Raw genomic sequence first — 20,789 nt, 5'->3', positions numbered from 1 at the left:
ACGGCGACGGTCACTACTCATCACCAATTGGTGTATTTCCTATAAATCTCCCAGTTACGGTCTAGTGCGCCGACGGCGGTGTTAACTGCTGACTGTCCGACTGCCATAATGAACATCGGCTGTCACCGGCCTACTCTGACGGCTGACAGTGGCCCCACGGCAGCCGTCACCGGCGCTCGGTTCGTGTCAAACACAGCTGCCACAGCTGACAGACGGGACAGACGCACTGACAGATGCCGACAGACAGATGGACAGACAGCCGACTGATACCGACAGCACCAGTAGGAGCCACTATGCCACATATTTCACCCCCTCCCAACCGGCCATTGCTATGAAGCAGTCAGCGTTCTTCTAAGAACATCTCAGATCAGTACGACCGCCGTCCAGCCGTGCGCCGGGGACGCGGCACGGACCCCCGGGACGTTCGCGGCGGCCGCACACCTCCCGCCCAGCTGGGGACCGTCCTACACGGCTGGGTCGGGTCGGGGAGGGTCGATCCTCCCGGAGGCAGCGGCCGGTCAGGGCCGGCGCCGCGCCCAGTGAAGGTCACGATCGGTCAGAGCGACGGCCGTCGCAGTCGGGTCAAGGGCACTCGCTCTGAAAATGGGAGATCGAACGCAAGCCAAGGGAGAATGGAGCAGCGCTATGAAAATCAGCTAACTAACTTAAGCAATAAAGTAAGGGCAAGGAGATGTGTCATGACAACATAAACGGTATGATGTGTTACTACAATCATAATTGTAGTAACACAATCATATTTGAATCATAATTGAAGCGAGGGGTTTCTCGTGACGGATGATAGCCATCTGGCGCCAAATACAAGCAGTGTGGGCAGGAACAAGCATCATAGTTATGAAAACGGGAAAGCACAATAACAACACGAGGAAGCAGAAATAAAACGAGAAGAGAGAGAGAGAGAGAGAGAGAGAGAGAGAGAGAGAGAGAGAGAGAGAGAGAGAGAGAGAGAGAGAGAGAGAGAGAGAGAGAGAAAAGAGGAACGAGAACGAGAGAGAGAGAGGAGAGGAAAGAGAGCAAGAGAGAGAGAGAGAGAGAGAGAGAGAGAGAGAGAGAGAGCGAGAGCGAGAGCGAGAGCGAGAGCGAGAGCGAGAGCGAGAGCGAGAGCGAGAGCGAGAGCGAGAGCGAGAGCGAGAGAGAGAGAGAGAGAGAGAGAGAGAGAGAGAGAGAGAGAGAGAGAGAGAGAGAGAGAGAGAGAGAGAGAGAGAGAGCGAGAGCGAGAGATAGAGCGTAGCCGGATCGCGAGGGACGCTAAGGAGCGACGGAGTGACGGTAGGAAAAACACGAGTGAGCTAAAATATTGAAACTGGAGCTTCCCGCATGCTGGTTCCATACTGCCACTTACGCACACTTGGCCGGGCAGAAAAACGGCCGAGTGTCGCGGCTCGGAGCCAAATTAAATCAGCGCACATCCGGGAGGCGTCTGCTGCGAGCTACCGGCACAGCCACACATACAAACAGGGGCGCCAGAACCCCGTTAGCGCCACTCGGCCGACACAGAGACGGAGACGGCGCCCGGCCGGCCGTGCTGACGCTAACGTCTCGGAGGAGAGGAGACCGCCGGAGATTGATAAACCAGTTTGAGACATGTCCTACAAAACAGCGGTTTAAGTTGCCGATACCTTGGTCGTGCTGGCAAATTCAGATGCGGTCGCCATTAGTTATGTGCGACACGGAGACAGTGTGACACTGTGACAGCATGACACTGACACTGATTTAGCACTGTGATATGACATAGTGATGCAGACGTAATGCGCTGAATACCCCAGCCGCCAGCGACCCTGCTGTGATCTGTCGAGCACAATAACCAGCTGCCCATCTGTCCCGACAGGACCCTGAATATTTCACAGTCTCCGAGCCAGACAAGCATGAGGGAGGGGAGGAGGAGGGGGGGGGGGTTGAGACTGGAAGTCTGATCAGTCGCAGTGCGGAACTCAGGCTAGTGACAGACAGGCACGTCCTGTTCGAAGACAGAGGCGACCGTATGTAGTGGAAACAGTGCGCTGGTGAGTTCGGAGTGCACCGAGAACGGAACCAGTCCGTCCCACCGAGGAGGAAGTCCACTCGGGACAACAACTAAAGATGGACCTGAGGTGAAACTATCCCGGAGGACTGGAATAAAATAAAACAAACTCAGCATGGTTTAAGTTTGCCTTTAACCGTCATAGTAGACTGTGACACGCCGTTGACACCCCAAAAGAGTCCACCGATTGTCATATCGGAAAAGGAATAAATAACGTACCATAGCTGAAACATGCTGGCTAAGCAACAATATTTAGCAAACAAAGCAACAAATGGAAATTGTGACACTGACAGAAAGAGAACAAATTTCACTGAATCGAGACAAATCAGCTTCATATCGAACATTTCCTCCAGTATTCCCAGGATTCGAGGAAACTATTTCAGCTAGCACAAATCAGAAATGGTTCGGGGTGATTGAGGCTTTCTCGGACGAAAATCCAATCACCTCACCATATTGCTCCACATCACAGTTCGGGACAATTTCAACGAGCTAAAGGAAATCAGCGATTCTAGCGAAAATGGACGCACAGAATCGTCTTTGGAAGAGCATACCTGGAACAGCAGATTACCAAAGATTCCTAGCCCCACAGTAAATCCGCAATTTGTACAGCTGCAGGAAAACATGTTTTGAAATATGTGCATCTGTGCTATTCACGACCAACCACTCGCAGAAAATAATTTCTGGGATTATGTGTGCTTAGTCGCATACAGGCACATTCGTACGTGAACCCTGGAGCAGGAGGAGGGCACAGAGTTCAATTTCTTTTGCATGCATACGAGTGTCAAAGTGAATACTGTCTCCATTTTTTTCATAGCATGAAGCTGTAGTACTCTTGGAAAGTAATGGCAATGCGTGCAGTGTGCACGACAACAAACATCCGAAATTATGGCTGGCACCTCCCTCGCTCCCTCCCTAACAGTCACTCAGCCTCCCGGCTAGCGGTCACTTCACGTAACTGGTAAAACGACTCCAAGTGAATGCTGCATCTCCACTTGGAGATTATGTCCATGGTCGACATCCTCCATGTCATTGAAAACACCACCGACAACACCTGAGGCCCTCACCAACCATAGTGGCTTCCACGCAAGGATGAGAAGACTCAAACCTTTGATCCTTCACGCACAAAGAGTCCGCCGTTGTATCACACGCACATGATACATCAGTCTCCGTGGCTTCCACATCACTCAGTGACGCAGAGTACACCAGTTACGGCATTACTGGTCGCCGCAATCGGTCCCGTCCAGCCCATAGCTGGAGGGTGGCGCAGCGACCAACAGAGAGGAGCCCGGCTCAGATTGGCTCAACCAAACCAGGGTGAGAACAACTCCCGTGGCATCATTAGCCAGCGAGCGACAAAAACATACGGTAAAATGGAGAACGGAAAAATACGGCCGGGTCGAGATACGGACTGGAGAAAAACTTTTCAGCTAAAGCTAGATATCTCTAAGAAACACATTGAGCCGCACGTCAGCTAGTAAGTCTGCTGTCACGCACTAGCAACAGCTGCAGAGGGGTGAGCGGGGCGCCAGCAGAGGGGCCTCTTCCTGAGGGCAGAGGAGCGCCGCAGACCAGAGCGAGGGCGGCGCCAGCCGACGGCCGCCCCAGTCAAATTGCAGCCGAGTCATTTGGGCGGCCGCCAGCGACGCAGCGACATAAATCGAAAAACTAATGCGCCCCGACCGCGGCCGGCATGTCGCCGACGATGTCGCGTCGCGTCGGTGACGTCAGCGGCGCGACAAACTGATGTGGCCGCCCGGCGCTGACGTCGCCGCGAGCCATGCGTACAGGGCGGAAGGTCACGGCACCTTTGAAGCCGTGACGTGCCGTCAATCAAGGTCCGGACATGGCTGTCGAGGCAGGAGCACGGCCCCGCGCGATCCACACAGGTCACTGGCCTTCCCGAACGTCTGCGAATTCCAATTTAATGCGAAGTATTATCAACGAAATATGCACTAATCAGTTGCAACTTAATATCCGAGCGGTCACTTTGAGCCCTCTCCAATGACCATCACGGATGTGCCCAACGCAAAGCCGCTAAAACATCGCACACTGCAAACACGTCCACTTCAAAAATAGCGCAGCCAACCTTGTGTGCCATGGCCATATCAGCCAATCGGATAAGACCACTCAAAGCCAAACTTTCCGGAACGCACAGGGCCCCTCCCTACCTTCCTCCCTCCTTCCTTTGAAATCAGGCACCACCACCGCCCGACAAGCCCCACCGTGTCAGTCACGCTGTTAGAACCCAGGCACCGCCCTGTGGCTGTCGTCAGGCATCAGCCGAACACATCTCAGCCGTCCGAGCACGACCCTCATCCCGTCAGAGTGTGGTCCGACCTGACCAGCAGCCGCGATGGGACACGAATCATCCCCCATTCCGGCCCCGTGTGTGGCCGCTGTTGGCGACAGTAGGTATCAGCCAGCAGGCCGAGGAGCCTCATGACAGGCACATTGGCTCGTGGACCAGATGAGAGCGGCAGTTACCCCTCACGGAGTCCAATGGACCTCTGATGGAACGACCGGCGGCTGGACAGGATGACGCCGGCGATGGTAGAGAGAGGGAGGGAGGAGAGAGAGAGAAAGACAGAGAGAGAGCGAGAGAGAGAGAGAGGCGGAAACAGAGGCAGAGGCAGAGGGAGAGAGAGAGAAGGGAGAGAGAGGGAGAAAGAGAGAGAGAGAGAGAGAGAGAGAGAGAGAGAGAGAGAGAGAGAGAGAGAGAGAGAGAGAGAGAGAGAGAGAGAGAGAGAGAGAGAGACGGCATCCACCAGAGCCCGCCACCGGCTTGCTGTGTGAGGGCGCCACTGCCGTACAGTTCGGAAAAGGCGTGTGCGGGTAACCGGTGCAGAACCAGAACTCTGGTTATGCGACAAACTTCAAAGTCAGTCCCTCGTCTGTTCGGAGAGACTCGCAGTTCCCACTCGACTCGTTTAGTCGAGCATCTCCCGTCGAGTGTCCCGCCGCCGGCGAGCCTCAGCAGCTCGTCTGTCTCCCCAGTTTTCCTGCGGCACCGAGCCGCAGTTTGGAGCGGCGGCGGCGGTCCGCTGCCGCCCGGCCGGCCGGCGCGTGCCGACTCTGAGCGCGGATCAATGCCGGCTCCACCTGCCACAATGCGCCAGCGGCCGTCTCTCCGGCACCGGTGTGCGCCACTTCTCTAATTCGGCCGCACTTTGTCGGATGCTGCAAAACATGTTTGCCAACGACAGGCCGGCGGCCCGGGGGAGCGCGCCGCCCGGGAGCTGCCGGTGCGCCCGGTCGACCGCCGCCGCCCGCCGACCGGGCGGGGCGGGGGCGCGCTCAGTATGCACCCCAGGGACCGGCATAGAGCTGAGACCCGCCCACGGCGGCGGCGCGGGCCGCATTAGAGCCCGCCCCTGCCGGATGTCAGAGTGTCAGAGCAGGGCCAGAGGCACAGAGGTCCGGGGTGGAGTGGCACTGACTGACAGCTGCGAAGACTATGAAAGGGCGATAGTGCTACTAAGAAAACATACGACACGTTCAAGAATACCAGCATGGCATGTGGCAGATCAATTATACTATTCACTACATCACACAGTGATGCTAATAAAAGATTATGCTTGGGTTTAGACCATAGAGCGCACAGACTGCGCTAGTCATCGTCAGCCGGCATTTCAATGAAACTGACATTTGAAAGTTGCAGAAAACGAGAGAAATTTCATCACCACATCGCTTCACTCCCCAGTCGTACAAATTCCGTCCAAGAGCTAAGCATCCGGTCCACCCCCGACAAAACATTGTGACATAAGTCACGTGGCCGGCCCGGGCGGACCTGACCTGTCACAGCCAGGCACAGCTTGGGGGCGACGGCATGGTATTTCGGGCCACCTGACGTATGAGTTTCATGACTTCAAAGGTTTCAAATGACAGCAGTTTTAAATAGCACGGAGTAAAGCCCGGGTGCCCACATCTAAAGAGACCGAGCTTATAAACGAAAATAGCGTTTTGAAAGAGGTCCGTGAAGAGAGCGCTTTTCGTTGGATCATACTGGTGGATTAAATAATTTCACAAAAGCGGCACGCCCAAATTAGACGTTGCCAAGCTATTCTAGGCCAGTGTTCTTGGCGTTCAGCGCGCAGGCGAAGCCGCGGCAATGGGGCCGAGTAATGTCCCCAGGGAGCCGGGTAATGAAGCGAGTGAGTACCGGAGAAAACCACACCGGCGGATATTCCGCCAGAAAATGCTTTCTGCTCCGCGATCCAAAATATCTGGGCCATCCGTTACGTTGATGTCGCACTTTTTAACACCTAATAAAACGTTTCACTCTTCCTTAGCTACAATAAAGACCAAACGAAGAAGAATTAGTGGCGAAACGCCCCACATAAACACCGATAACTCACAATAACCACCAGAGATTTCTTCTAACGGCTACCATTTTGGTGTCGCCAGTTTCCAGACAGACAAAATGGACAGAAAAAGTCGGCCAGCGGGGCGCGAGACACCCCATAAATTGACCCAGTCGCCACCGTCTGCCATTCGGAGCAGCTCGGCGCCGGCTGGCCGGGGCCAGGGTCGCCGGTTCCGACTCTTCTGTTCCCTCCGACCGACCGGTGGCCCGCCCGGTTCCGGGCCGCGCCAGACGACAGCGGCGGCGGAGGCGGCGCCGGTAACTCATGACTGTGCCCGCCGGCGCCGGACGTGCCGATCGGTAGTCACAGACCCCGCCGTGGGCCGACGAATGTCGACGGACCGAGCTGAGCCCAGAAACCGACCGAGGGACGACACCCCGAGGGAGACCTCCAGCCATCGCCGACGGCTGACTTCCCGAACTGTTCCGCCGGTCGCTGAGTGTCACTGACTGACGGCGGTCCCTCAGCCAGTCCCCAGCGGCCGTCGTACCGCACAGCCAGCGACCGTATCAGTCCCACGGCGACGGTAAATAACCAGAGCGGGTGGGTAGCCTCTACAAACGGTCCGTCCCCGGACGACGATAAGGAACTGGGCCGGCGGCGACGTGCCGGTACGATGAGAGGACGGCACTGACCTCTGACAGGACGTCGGCCGGCCCGCCGGGGTCAGGGGCCGGACGTCCGGTATCGCAGACCGGCATACAGATCCGACGGATTATCCGGACACGTGGGGGCGTTGGGTATAATGGGACCAACCACGGCAGACGTCAAATAGGCGGTTGCGAAACAACTGCGGGAGATGAACTATGTATAAAACGACTGCGTTGCCGTTTCTCATGGAACCTCAGCTGGAAACAGTCACAGTCTGGGACGGCTGGGATGGGGTGATGCTGCATGGATCAACCAAAGATTGGCGGCCAGTTTAGATCGATCGACGCATCAACTCTGCGCCAAAGCGGACGGACCAAGCGCACAAACTAAATGAAACACTAATAAAGCAAGTAACTATTACCAGCGTCTCAATCTTATATTCGGGCTTGGGTCTCTGAGGGATATCCCTCACTGCGAAAAGGGCTGAGAGTGGAAAATTGCCAGTGAGAAAGGCACAAAAAAGGCGGAAAATACGGATCATCAGTTTATTTGTGAACGTTGGAGGACGTGGGAGCTGCTTTATAAGATAATTTAATGGAATATGGAGGTAGGTGAAAGCCAGCCAGCAAACGTACATGCAAGTGCTCTTTATTGGTACAATTGGGAGCGAAAAATTGCTGTGAAAAGTTGGGGGTGAGAATGGAAAATTATTTTCGATTGGATGACACTTCCCACCCAAAACTGGCAAATTTGGGACACAGACTATTACTGACTGGAATAGAAGCACTCATTTCGTGTGGACCGAAGCAGCCTGTGGACTAGCTGAATTAATTCTTACCATCTCTTATGTCACAACTCGACCGAGCCGGGAAGTGTCCCATCAAAGCGAAGTGCTATATCCAACCTCACTTGTCTTAACCCGAGAATTGTCTGAATGGGTAGAATAAATTTACATCATGCAAATCACTCCCATTTATAAGCAATGTATCCCGACCATTTTGACATCACCGTCGACTCTAAAATATTGCTAACATTAGACGAAACCAGGCAACAAATCAGTCTGGCGTCCTTCTGAAAATCGTCCCAGACCGAGCATCTGAAGTCGTTTCTGGGATATCACCAAACCAAATCGATTTTGGTCCGCTTGTAAAATTCCGACATTTGACAATCCCTGCAACTTAAGACCGGTTATTTCTGCCTCCGCGAATTCACCCTATCCTTCACTCTTCCTGAAAAGCTTCCAAGCTTGTCGAGCTCTTATGGAGGAGAGAGGGGTGTTCTCGGGACGCAGGCCCGCTTACCTGGTACGTCTCGATGGGCCTCGACTCCATCTTCATGTCCCACACGTTCACCGACAGGTAGTCTCGCGAGATCATGTAGCGTCCCGAGTTGGAGAACTTCACGTCCGAGATGCTCGAGATGATCTCCGAGAAAAAGCTCCGCGACGGGTCCTCGGGTCCCTCGAACACTGCGACGGGCGGTCAGGGCGGGGCAGGTCAGTCGGGTGGGTGGAAGGGGTACGTTAGGGTAATGACAGGGGCAGGGCCGGGCGGAACAGAACGGGATAGATTAAATGTTCGGTCAGTCAGGGCACGGGCTGGGCCAGTCAGCCAAGTTGGTAGGAGGGGCGCTACAGCGTAGGGCGGGGAGGGGCACGAGCTGTCTCCCTGAGTGTCCAACAGCCACAAGTGGACTTCATGTGTCTCATCAACACCACAGGAACACAAATAGGACATAATCCACTGAGACATAAACGTCACGTCCCGTGATCTAAGACACACTAAAACTCAACTAAGACGGTAAATGAGAGGTGTATACGTCAGACCAGCACATCCACTCCTTTCTGTACCAACCATTTCAGCCCTCTTTCGCCGGTCTGCCTTCCCAGCATCGCGGTCATCAACTGCAGTTGGCCGATCCGCCGAGCCGCCATGCTTCAGTTGCCGCCGCCGGCGGCCGGCGGCCGGTCATAACGCGGCCAGCGGAGCGACCATGAACCACTTTCTGCCAGTCGGGGCCGCTCAATACGGGCGGAGGACGCCCCTCCGTCGGAGACGGTCACCCCGCCCCGCCCGGGCGCCGATTTGAGCCGGCCAGTCCGCCGGCGGGTGCCGACGGCCGGCCGTCACTGACAGATCTGCGCCGTCGCACAGAGTCGGAGCGCTTCACCTCGCCACACAAACGGCCGGCGTTCATTTACAGTCGGCCCGAGTCGCCGCCCCAGTCATGGACGGTCACAAATTAGCTGACGGCTTTATTTGTGCCGGCTCCGAGCGTCGTCCCGGCGGCACTTTCAGCCAAGGACACCGCACCCAGGCGCAAATTGCGCACCCGTTCCCGACCGGCGGCGAATTTCGATGGACGTTTCATCGAACAAAAACGGCTGCCTGATGCAACCCACACTATCGGTAGCATGTAGCCGAGGGATCGTGTCCCGTTTTATCCCCGGCAAATATGGTATTGCCGTCAATTCAGTGAACGGTCATGTATGGCTTCCCATCCCAGAATACAGTGCACTTCAAGTGATGCAGCAGCGGGGACAATCCATATCAAGAAGCAAACAAACCTAGAGTCGCAAAGCGCACCAATAAGGACCTCTTACAGCTGTACACTGTACACTGTACGTACACGACCAGTACAAGGTCAACCACAAGGTCTTGGTGATGGGATGTTGGCTTCAGGTGTCAGTAGTTAATAGTTATTCAACTACAATTTGTCAGAGATGATATCCCAAATAACACTAGAGTTTCCCAAACTAGCCAGACGAGAAGTAGAGCTACATCTCAAGTTACATCTTCCACATAAGTTGCAGCTCATCATGGTGCTGCAAGCAATGTCCTCCTGGACGCCACAGGAATAGTGAGACTACTCTTCTCGCAAACAACCAAGAAACCAAAGCTGTCGGCCGTTTCAGCAGCAGCTGCGGCCTGCCACACTGAGTCACGGCGCCGTTAAACACAGTGGGCCATATTTCTCGGCTATTTGTCCGGTGGGCTGTGGGAACGGCCGGTCGGCGCGGGGAGCTGTCGGTGCCCTGTCGGCCTGGTGGGCGTCAGACGCCGCCTTCCCACGGTCCGACCGGTACCTACACCGGCTCCAGACCCGGCAACAGGCCGGCAGCTCACCGCCCGGTCTGGTTAGACCTGGCCCGTGTCTGAGATCCACCGCCGGACCTAGACGGCAGCAGAGATGCAGCTAGCAGGCGCCCATCCTCTCCAACCCTCGGAAAGGCATCTACCACCCAGCGGCTAGCCATGCCGCCATATACCAGCGGCCCACGAGAGGATGTCGGCGCCACCCAACGGCTGACACGATCACGAGGGAACTTAGCGATGTTGACCCATGTCGAGAGCCGATATTCCAGCAGGGTGAGGTCAGCGGGTCAGTTACTAGAGAACAGACATACAACACGATGCAAAGTACGACGGGTTTAGATGTAAAGGGAGGCGAAAAAGCCCCGCCCCACAAGGAAGGGTAAAACGTCGACAGCAGACAAAAATAATTAATCAACAAAGTTAAGCGTACATTACACACGGGCCTCTTCGCAGATGCAGCACGGGTCACCGACGCAAAACACCAGTTGATACAACCAACACATTGGCAGCTGAAAAGTTCCATCTGTTACGATCAGTGACAAATGGGATTAATTTACACGACTCTCAGAACAGGAAAAAGTAAAAACAATGCTGAGAACTAATCTAATCTCGAACGAAAACCGTCGCTGGTAAATTATCGACGAACATCCCTTGGACCCGCCCCCCTCTCTCCCCCGGTACTCACTTTTCGCATGTTTATCACACAGGGCAGCTTGGCGCATATCACATAACCGGATGGTGCCCTTGCTGCTACTATACACAAAGAGGTTGCACTCGGTGGGGTGAAACTCAGCCGCCGTGATCACCTCTGTCAGCTCCTCCATATTGCTCGGCTTGATATCTACAATGTCTGAGAGCGCGCAGCGGACGGTTAAGGAAACCAACGCACGCTGTCACGGCTGTCACGACTGTCACGGAGGAGGTGGGAGATGGACAGCGGTTCACTGACCGAGGGGTACGCAGGGAGGGCAGTCTTACACACGGTAAGTGTTACTGGGGTTAGCTCAGGAGGGGGAATGAATCAATCGTGCGGTGAATGCGGCCGCAATCCAAGCTCAATTAGGTAGATAGAAAAGGACTGTGGCTGTTGTATATGGTGTAGAGGTGGTAAGCTGACACTGCGTGCATGCTTTACAAAGAGACTTACGTAAATGACAAAAATATTACAATACTAAAGCAAGATTCATGCTCACTGGCTCAAATTTGAACAATGAATTATTTGAAAGATATATATCGTCTTATGCTGGATCACTTGTCTGGGCATCTTTTCCTAGATTTAGCAGTGAAGCATAACTTTTAAACAGAGAGCACTTTTGGCATCCCTCTCAATTCGCCCATCTTCAAACTAACTACGGGCTCTGAAAGTAATTGACGTTCGACTTCGAGCAACGAAAAACCGGCTGAAATGAAACCTTCCAAGATCCTGTTTAATGCCCTACAATCCCCTTCCATCAATCCCATCAAACAGAATTCATCTTCATAATGGGTGATTCTGAGATCCAGCCATCCTGCATTTTCCTCTCCACATTCCGCCTGCCTCGGCGGGCAGGCAGCGCCATCGGGCGGTCGCAAAGGATACTGAAGCTTTTGTCGTTGACCTCGAGGTGCCAGAGGTTGATGCGCAGGTCGTCGGCGGAGAGGAACGTCTCCTGGTCGGAGTTGACGCTGATGGAGTTGATGTGGTACACGTGGGCGTTGCGGAACTTCCGCCGCGGACACGCGTTCACCGTCAGCCGCATCGGCGCCCACCGTGGTACCTGAGGGGGAGGGGCGGGTCAGCAGGGGTCACAAACGAGGGTCATCGGCGCCCGACGCGGTAACTGCAGGAGTGCAACGTGAACACAGGTCACAGACAGGAATTGGTGGCCACCGCGGTAAGTGAGGGAGGGGTTGGGGTCAGGATGGGTCAGACACGTCGCACGCAAGTGGAAATGTCTGGAAGTTACAGACAGTCCCAAGCGGCCACCGCCCACCCCACGCGGTGGTAGTGCCGACGGGGAAATAGGACTTAAATTCCCCAATACCCTTTAAATTTTTAACACATCTGACCGACAAAATGACGCAGATAGGACGACCTCTGAGACTACCGCCGGGGCGAATAGGACAGAGATTGACAGCTTGGCAGCTATCGACACCAGCCGGGCGCTCAGAAAATTTACGGCACCGCGACAAATCTTCACTGACACAACATCGTCAGCACACTGACGCCGAAGCGAGCCTTTTGAAATCGTATATCATAGCTGCGAGTGAGGCAGGGCATCATCCCCGTCCCTGCATGACTTCCGCGAGGACTTAGTATACCATCACCACACGCATTTATAGTTTGACAAGGTAAATAACCAGCAGGGCAGGACGTGTTACGTGAGCTAATTGAAGTCAAACGACTGTAAACCATTTCCTCCTTGTTTTCACCGATAAGAGGACCACTTCAGCGATCAAAACAGCTCAGCTACACTAACCCACCGCCCAGTGGCAGTCAACCAGCCATGACGCACTAAGGGGTACACTACCCGACCGTATCGGAGTAGACTACTGTGTACCGTCGCAGAATAGCTGTGGGGTGTGTGCAGTGTGCACCGGGCCGCAGCACCGTCTAGACGTTCCGTCACACGGTCTGCAGCGCTCACTCGTGCCGCGTGCCGCGCAACAAGACCGCCGGTTAATCGCCCAAACATGCACGGCCCAGAGATAGCGAGATTGCGAGATGTGGGCTGAGGCTGTAGTAAAACCAATAGCAGTGCGTATCAAAACGCAACGCACGGCAACTGAAACAGATAGCTACAGTGATGGAAAAACACGGGTTTCTATAGTGCAGACACGACTAATGAACAAAAAGGCGCCGGTTGGTGATTGCCATCGCAATAAAACAATTATACGAGACTTCGTATCGATAAACGCTGATTTCACAAATTTCTGACCATTCCTGATGGTAAAGGATAACGATTTGACATTTCAAAAATGAACATTATGAAAAAGCTACCTAACAGGACAATAAAAAAGGTGATGAATTGAGACTTTTCGCCGATAGATCGCAGCTCAATATTTCTTGCTGTTCTTTTCAACTCTCTCTCTTTATCAGAAATAAAAGGTTGGCCGTTATAAAGATCGCTTCACTGAGCACTGCCGTAACAAAAGGCGGTGACGTGCTTTAACTTTCACAAGACTGGCGCTAGTGAAAAGACCCCGCTCCTCACAAAGGAAAGTTCGCAAATCCTAGTCTAAATGCTCTCTCAACAGACCAGCAGGGTCTTAAAGGCTAAGAATTCAGAACTTCGAGAAAAGGCGAATTAGCTAAGACAACGTGGGGATAAAATACAGGCAATGGACAGCAACAGGAACTCCACTGCAGTTTTCAGAGAGCCGCTTTCCACCACCCAGTAAAGGCAGGTGGCAGTTATCGGCATTACCAGTTACTATCACACCCCTCCTTTTTATCCAGATCTATTCAATGATCAGATCAGTTACATTGCTAGTCTCTTCCAGCCCCCCTAGTCTCCCTCACCACCTAAACCAGCCCTCTCTCCCAGACCAGCCATCACAAACAGCGGCGACCGCCGGGGAGGCGCTGAGCGCGCGGCCCGGCCGCCGGGACGTACTTTGAGTGAGGTGATACTGCTGTAGTCGCGGAGGACGCCGCTGTCCTCGCGCGTGTTGAAGCCCACCTCCCGCTTGTCCCGCTCAGACACCTTCCATAGCTTCACTGTTTTGTCTGTGAACGAGGGGCACACGGTTATCGCCTGAGGGTTATATAATGGGTCACGGTCGTGAGAATCGATACACTAGTCGACACGGTGTGTATCAGGGAAAATATTATTTCATTCCTGGTAGAAGAGTATCGTCATTCTTAGGCACACCACCCTGAAATGATCGACATTCTAGCAGTCCACTGAAATTCACGGATCACAGGCTTGTCTCTTGCTTTCTCTCTCGCGCGATATTCTCTAGAGACGGTCCATCCTCTACCGTCTGACCGTCAGAGCCACGGATCCTATCATCCATATCCCTCTCTCCATCCCTTATCCGCGCCTCTCTACCCACCATTTGTCGAGAGCAAGAAGTGGGCGGCGTTCTTGCGCTTGAGCCACCGGATCTTGTTGATTTTCGCCTCGATGTCGAGCGACTTGAGCGAGTCGAATCGCGCCGTGTGTGACTGGAACGTACTGTAGACGTTGTACTCGCCGCGAGGCGGCTTGTGCGTCTTGGACTGCGGGTCGCGCTGGAATATGACCACTCGGCCGCTCTTGTCACCCGTAGCCAGCAGCTCACCATCGTGGTCGAACTCCATACATGAGATGATGTCCTCTGCGGAGAGCGAGGAAGGGGTGGGTTAGCATGGAGTGGTACAGGTAAATGTGATGAGTTGCGGCAATGACGGTCGGCCACAGTCATGGGAGGGAGCGTGGAAGAAAGGTCAGTCGAAGATAGGGCCGGGTCAGCAGAGCACTAAAGGTCAGCCTAACCAGTCATGAAGAGCAGCTATGGGCAGGGGCAGTCTGGATGCCACAGATCAGCCACAAACAGGAAGGAATAGGCACAGACAGGCTGCAAGTCGCGGGCGCTCGTCACTGCCACTGTCCGTCCCGTCAGCAATAATCAATGCTGCCGGGGTCAGAGCACAGCTAGCGAAAGGTCAGAGTGGTGTTGTACTGGGTCACCACCAGGTGGCCAGTGACGGATTGGGTCGAGGCGTCAGCGGTCGTTCGGAATGCGGTACCACCAGACAGAGTACAGTCTGTCAGTCGGGGACCAGGCGACTCTCTACACTGGAGGACTGGCATTCTGGCAGTGGTGGGGATATTTTGGCGACAAGATAGAGGCTGGATTTCAGCCTGTGTTACAGGGAGGTGTGATGGCTTGGAACGGAAAATGTCCGTCCTGTTAGGGGGCTGTACCTTCTTCAATGCACTACACACCACAGCTGGGGAGAAGATTGGCACAGCACCCACCAATTATAGCCACCAACATATTGTCACAATGCTACACATAAACAGTACCAAAAGTCAACATTTATTGTGCTTCAGATGATGATGATGATAATAATAATAATGATATGGGCTGGGAATTGTCGAGGGGCGCCCGGACTACGATGGTCACCAGCGTCCCTTCAGAGAGCATCACAAAAAGTCTGATTGTTTACTAAACAATTACAGATTAAATGCTTGAGGAATGAACACTACAATTTTGAGCATACAGCATTAGTCTCGACAAATTGCTGAGTAAAACACAACAAATGAACTGTGAAGATGAACTCAGCTGTCTGGCAGTCAGCTGCTGGTACTTACCATCATGAATCTCATCCTCTAGTGTTCCCTTCACTTGTGAAAAACACCACTGGGGAATGCCACCACCCCCTGAAATCAGAGAGCAGTGTGTCAGTGTGGAATACCATCACCCCTGGGATAACAGAAGTACATCATTGAGAGTGCAAAATGTCGCCACTACCACCCTGGAATGAGGAAAATAAGTCAGTGGGAGTGGGGAAAAGGAAAAACCATGATTTTGTGAAAGCAGAAATTAACACACCAACATCTTCACATGACACTTCTTACCACAATGAACTGATTTGGACACAAGAAGACCATTGGCTGGACCTAGTCTAAACTACCCAAACCTATAACAGCTTTACAATAAACTACAATGATCATAAATCAGCAAGAGTCAATTCCTGGCATCAAAGCATTTGTTAAATTGATGCCATCTCCTTCCACCAAAAAAAAAGAAAAAAAGAAACAGCAAACCACAAATTCTTTACAATACATACACCTTGCAATTTCACTCCAGAGAATGATAAAAAGAAGCCAACAACTACACCAACATCAGCAATAGCATCTGATTTTGCAGGATAAGGTTGCTATACACTTTCACTCCCATGTAGGTTCAGAAATACAAAGAAATGTGAGAACCCCCAGAACAAACACTGTTGATTCCATGGGAATGGTAACAGTGCCCTAAACAATAAGTAAAAAGAGTATTTAAAAAAACTGTACAAAAAAACACTTAACACAGTGGTGCAAGTAACGTACTTGGTGTGGTAAATGAGATCAGATATTTGCAAAGGAAAAAAACTGGTACATAAGAATAATATTCATCTATCAATACATAGAGTAATCCTATAAAAAACTTCAGAGAGGAAAAGCATATTGCAAACTTTTCATACTTAAATAGGCTCTTACAAACACTTTCTTCCATGCATCAAGCCTTCTGCAGGTGGATTACCAAGCCAATATAAAATATATTTCTTAAATTACATGAAGGGGGAAATGTGCAGCTTTTGACATGCACAAGTGACCAACTTTTAATTAATAATTAAGAGCCATACTTTCTATAATTTGATCCCCTGGATTTTACAGAATTAGTTTCAATTGACATCTTTAAGGATACGCTTCTCCTAGCGGGTTTCTACTAAATCCAGAAGTTTTAGTGTATCTTAAAGATGTCTTCATTTTTAACCTATCCACATGGTTGTTAATTGTTGTAGGTAACTTTGCCTTAAAAATGCTTACTTTTTACCAAAAGCTAGAGAAGTCTTATTTATTTTAACCATTCACACTTGGTTGTGCTTGATAGCATACTGAACTAATGCAAAAAATGTACGTAGAGATTTATTCATAATTATGTAGTGGGATATTAAATGAACAAACAGAAAACTGGTTGTCATAGTGATGACCCTTATGAAGCTCAAATGCTGAATTATAGCAAAAAAAACTGAAAGGTAGGAACTTAAGGGAATCACAAACACAAGTGGAATTAAATGATTATTCCTTTTCACTTGTGTTTGTTTATTTCAGTCCCACGCACAAGGGGGAAAAGCTCAAAAAATTGAGCGCTCAAAAAATTGAGCGGGCCCCATTATGAAGGAATAGGCGAAACGATGGTATTTTACAATGCCTTTAGCGTCACACTACGGCAACTATTGTATCCAAATAAGGTATCAATGGCAAGAGGGAGCAACAAGGTTTCTTCTCGAACACTCGCCGTGATAATTTATATCGGTGTTTTTGGAAAGAAAATGCCCTAAAGACGCTCAACTTTTTGAGCGCCACTTGTCGTTCGGGACCGCGATACTCAATAAATTGAGCGCCACGACAGACGACAGTCAGCTGGCGCTCAAAAAATTGAGTGCCTGCCAGCATCTACACTCAATTTTTTGAGCGTTCTCCGTGACAGGTGAAGCCGGTACTGGCTGCCATTTTTGATGTTATGTTCGTTGAAATACGTTAAACTGAGTTGAAACAGAAATGCAGGAAGTTGAATGCTACGTGGTACCCAAACTTTTCACAAACCCATGGCATCATGTCACATTTTCCGCTAGTAGTTTTATCGGTCGCCTTTCGGATTCGGCACACCTCAAATAATTATACAGGGCTTGAATAATCCGTATGAATACTGTATTGATATTCTCTGACTGTACTGGGAGAAGAGAATACGTGAATACAGAAAGATATCCACCCACGCTTGAATATTGGAGAATTATAGCAGGAAAAACTGTATTGCCACGGTTACAACTTACAAGGCCATCGGCCGCAAACAAACAAATACTATACAATGTGGGTTAGATTCACAAACATCATCAAGTGTGGAACACAGAGACGAGCGAAACAACATCACATTATCGCATGCCACCCCGACCACATTGGAACCGGGTGACCTGCGACCGGAACCTGCGTCTTGCCAGCATACATCACAAAAGCAGGAGGCAGTGTCGTACTGTTTTGATCCAAAATATGCCATATAACAAATGATATAAACGACCTAAGCTCGGACTAAGCTAATCATGATCAAATCCTTAACATGTAAAGGACGAATGGAAACATCGAGTCTCAGACCAGCAGTAGCAACCCTATCACATCACAAAGAACACGCGGCATTATCAGACAGCCGTTTTGTTATCGGGCTACAGGCGGCGACGGCGTGGTTGCAGACCAGCTGCGAGGTAGCGGCGTGCGGGCAAAAGGCGCGGGCACACCTCCATGTGGCCGTGCAGACAGTGCGCGGTCGGCGTCGCATAGTGGGCGGCATCGGGCTGTCCCGGGGCCGTCGAAGCCGCACAGGTTGTCGGCGCATGTGGGCGCGCGCGGTCACCACGGCCAGCTGCTCACCGCCAGCACAGACTGCGCAGCGTCGCCGCTCCGCCAGCCAGAACACGCAGACAACCCTTCTTGCAGTCGCACAATACGTTGCCAAACTCATTCACCTGCTCCACCATGTTGTTGATGTCACCGAGTCGTTCAAGTTGTGGCTCGTGCCGTCGAGCATGACCTGCCCGATCGGACACGGGTCAGCAGCTTCTGCTCCAGCGAAGTCTTCATCTTGGTGACGTCTTGCTGATCTCCACAAAGGCTGAGCAGATGACCTTACCCACAGGGACGGCCCCGAGTGCCGACGTCCTCGCCAGCGACCGCTTGGTTGTGCAGACCTGCCAGAAAAAGAAAAGCTGTTTGGTGATCTCAAACGATTTTTTTCTTTATGCAGTGGAACAAAATGAAAAATATGTCATACAACAGGAACTAAAAAAAGATGCAGCCTAGGTCGTCTAAGAAATGGGTGCAACATTGATAAAATTCTTCATTGAATGAATTCTGCAAATGCTTTTGATAAAATGTGTGGTGATTATAAGGAGACCACTTTACTATAAAATTGCTCAGGATTCCCTATCTGGACCTGTCAAAAAATCCTGACTGCACACCAACAATGAGCATTAAATCTGAAACCTCTACCAGGTACCTAGGGATAATTAAATTCTGATTCGGGAAAATATTTCACATCATACAAATAAAAACCTTTACTATATTGAAACTGAAAATGTGATGCCGATTCAGTAACCTAAGGGTCTCAAAGTATAATGATGAGTTAATCTATTATAAATTTGGTGGTGACTGCCGACTGGCGTCTGGCGGCCTAGACCTTGAGGCTTGAAAGATGCCTTCCTTTTCCGTTGACTCCGATCCTCCAGATGGAAATGATATAAAGGATCATTTTTATCTTATTTCATATGAGCCAGTCAGCAAAGTGGCTATCCTGTTTCAGCATTCACACACACAATAGTTGACTGTCAGTCTGTCATGCTGTCAGTGTTGTGAAGTAATGAAGGAGTTGAGTTTTGTTGATAATAAATTGTGATGTTATGTAAAGGACTGGAAAATGAATGTGAAAACTGTGGAAACATATTGGCAGAGTATTGTCACTTACTATCAGGACAAATGGATAGAGAATACATTCAAATTAATAAGAAATGCCAAATATCAAGGTACTCAATCACTGATAGCAGTGCACTATCATATGTTTTAATGTCAATTATATGAAAGTTAAGACTGAAACTACCTTTTACCTCATCATACCTAATGAAAAATTGTGTGAAGAAAACATCGACAGCCTCTTTGAAGCACTTAGACCACTAAAAAACAAAAAATTCACGTAAATATGGTGTGTCTCCTTCCTTCAAAACATCATATCGGATGGCGCCACTTTCGTCGACAGTTACTTATCTGCACGTAAATCGAGGAAAACGTGAATTGATTGACGTTTACGTGTTTCCAAATTTAAAATCACAGCATATTCAAACTTTTCAAAGTACCTTTTAACATCTAAGTATAACTAAAACGATAAAAACTTACCTTCAACACAAGGACGACGACAACCACGCGACCGGAGACGTCGCGACGAAATAAACAAACGGCGCCGCCAAATGAAAAATATTCTCTGATATGGGTAATGTGAAATTGAGTCGCAATCATTTTGGGTAGTATGAAAAATGCTCTTTCCAACAGAACCCTAGTAAAAAACGTGAATGGACAAAAAATAACTTTAATTTCGACATAAATATTGGCCTGTTTTTAAGTCATCCTGGTATGCCGTAAGATTTCGACCTATAAATTGGTGTTCCCCCAATCATTGAAGCTTGAGCAGTGAAAAATATGAAAGCCTAATCTGTTTTGCATCATTAGTGATTCTCCTAGGGTGTTGCCATTTCTCCCTAGGTGTTGCGAGTTGCTTTTGCAAAACGTGTTCCTGAAACGGCTCAATTTTTTGAGCCCTCAGCATTACGCCTATGGGAGCCTCTGACGTCACACGCTCAATATTTTGAGCGCTCAATTTTTTGAGCTTTTCCCCCTTGTGCGTGGGACTGATTTGAGCTTGAGGGTGCGCCAACTACCCGTGTCATTTTATGGCCATGATTCCTTTCCTATACTCACCATCATATAATGACCAATTTCACTGAAACAATGTAAAATATATATGCCTCAGCAAATAGAACATCATGACAAAAAGAAATTGTTACAAATCAACATTTGAGGCCTTTGCCAGCATACGAGCATGTGTCGAGACGCAGTCCTTTTAGCTGGCATGCCCAAGTGGTAACATGATTCAAATGGCATGAAAAGATAACTTAGTAAGGAACCTCAATCAAATGCAAATCATGCAAATCATGGAAAATCCCAGCATATAATAAAAACAGCCCATATGTACAATTATCCACTTTCGTCTCAAAATAACACACCCGCCTTATCATCATAGATCCGTAAGTATTGCTCACTGACCTGCCATTTCCAGAGTGGTGGAATATTTGAAATAAAGAAAATCAAAGAAACATAAATCACTAAACCCGTTGAAAAACTCATGCAAATATCACCCTTCCATTATTAGCACATTCTGCGGCGAGGAAGAGAGAGTATGGCGGCAATCTAGAGATGGGGAAACACA

General features: G+C 50.6%; 1 protein-coding gene across 1 annotated transcript in view; it reads right to left on the bottom strand.

Annotated features, from left to right (window-relative positions):
• Nucleotides 1-20,789, bottom strand: part of LOC122368169 (protein phosphatase PP2A 55 kDa regulatory subunit-like) — a 32,521-nt gene extending 11,732 nt beyond the window's left edge. The window contains exons 1-7 of the mRNA XM_043341862.1: nucleotides 20,627-20,789; nucleotides 15,371-15,439; nucleotides 14,127-14,390; nucleotides 13,685-13,797; nucleotides 11,668-11,845; nucleotides 10,774-10,938; nucleotides 8,295-8,461 (exon numbers count right to left, since the gene is read on the bottom strand). Coding sequence (XP_043197797.1) covers nucleotides 8,295-8,461; nucleotides 10,774-10,938; nucleotides 11,668-11,845; nucleotides 13,685-13,797; nucleotides 14,127-14,390; nucleotides 15,371-15,439; nucleotides 20,627-20,633 — 963 coding nt within the window. The 5' untranslated portion in view covers nucleotides 20,634-20,789. The remainder of the gene's footprint in view (nucleotides 1-8,294; nucleotides 8,462-10,773; nucleotides 10,939-11,667; nucleotides 11,846-13,684; nucleotides 13,798-14,126; nucleotides 14,391-15,370; nucleotides 15,440-20,626) is intronic.

Source organism: Amphibalanus amphitrite, unplaced genomic scaffold (assembly GCF_019059575.1).
Source record: "Amphibalanus amphitrite isolate SeventyFive unplaced genomic scaffold, NRLGWU_Aamphi_draft 000929F_arrow, whole genome shotgun sequence".
In the NCBI taxonomy this organism is placed as follows: Eukaryota; Metazoa; Arthropoda; class Thecostraca; order Balanomorpha; family Balanidae; genus Amphibalanus; species Amphibalanus amphitrite.
Note: the sequence above shows the minus strand (reverse complement) of the source record. Positions and strands in the feature narration are given on the sequence as shown.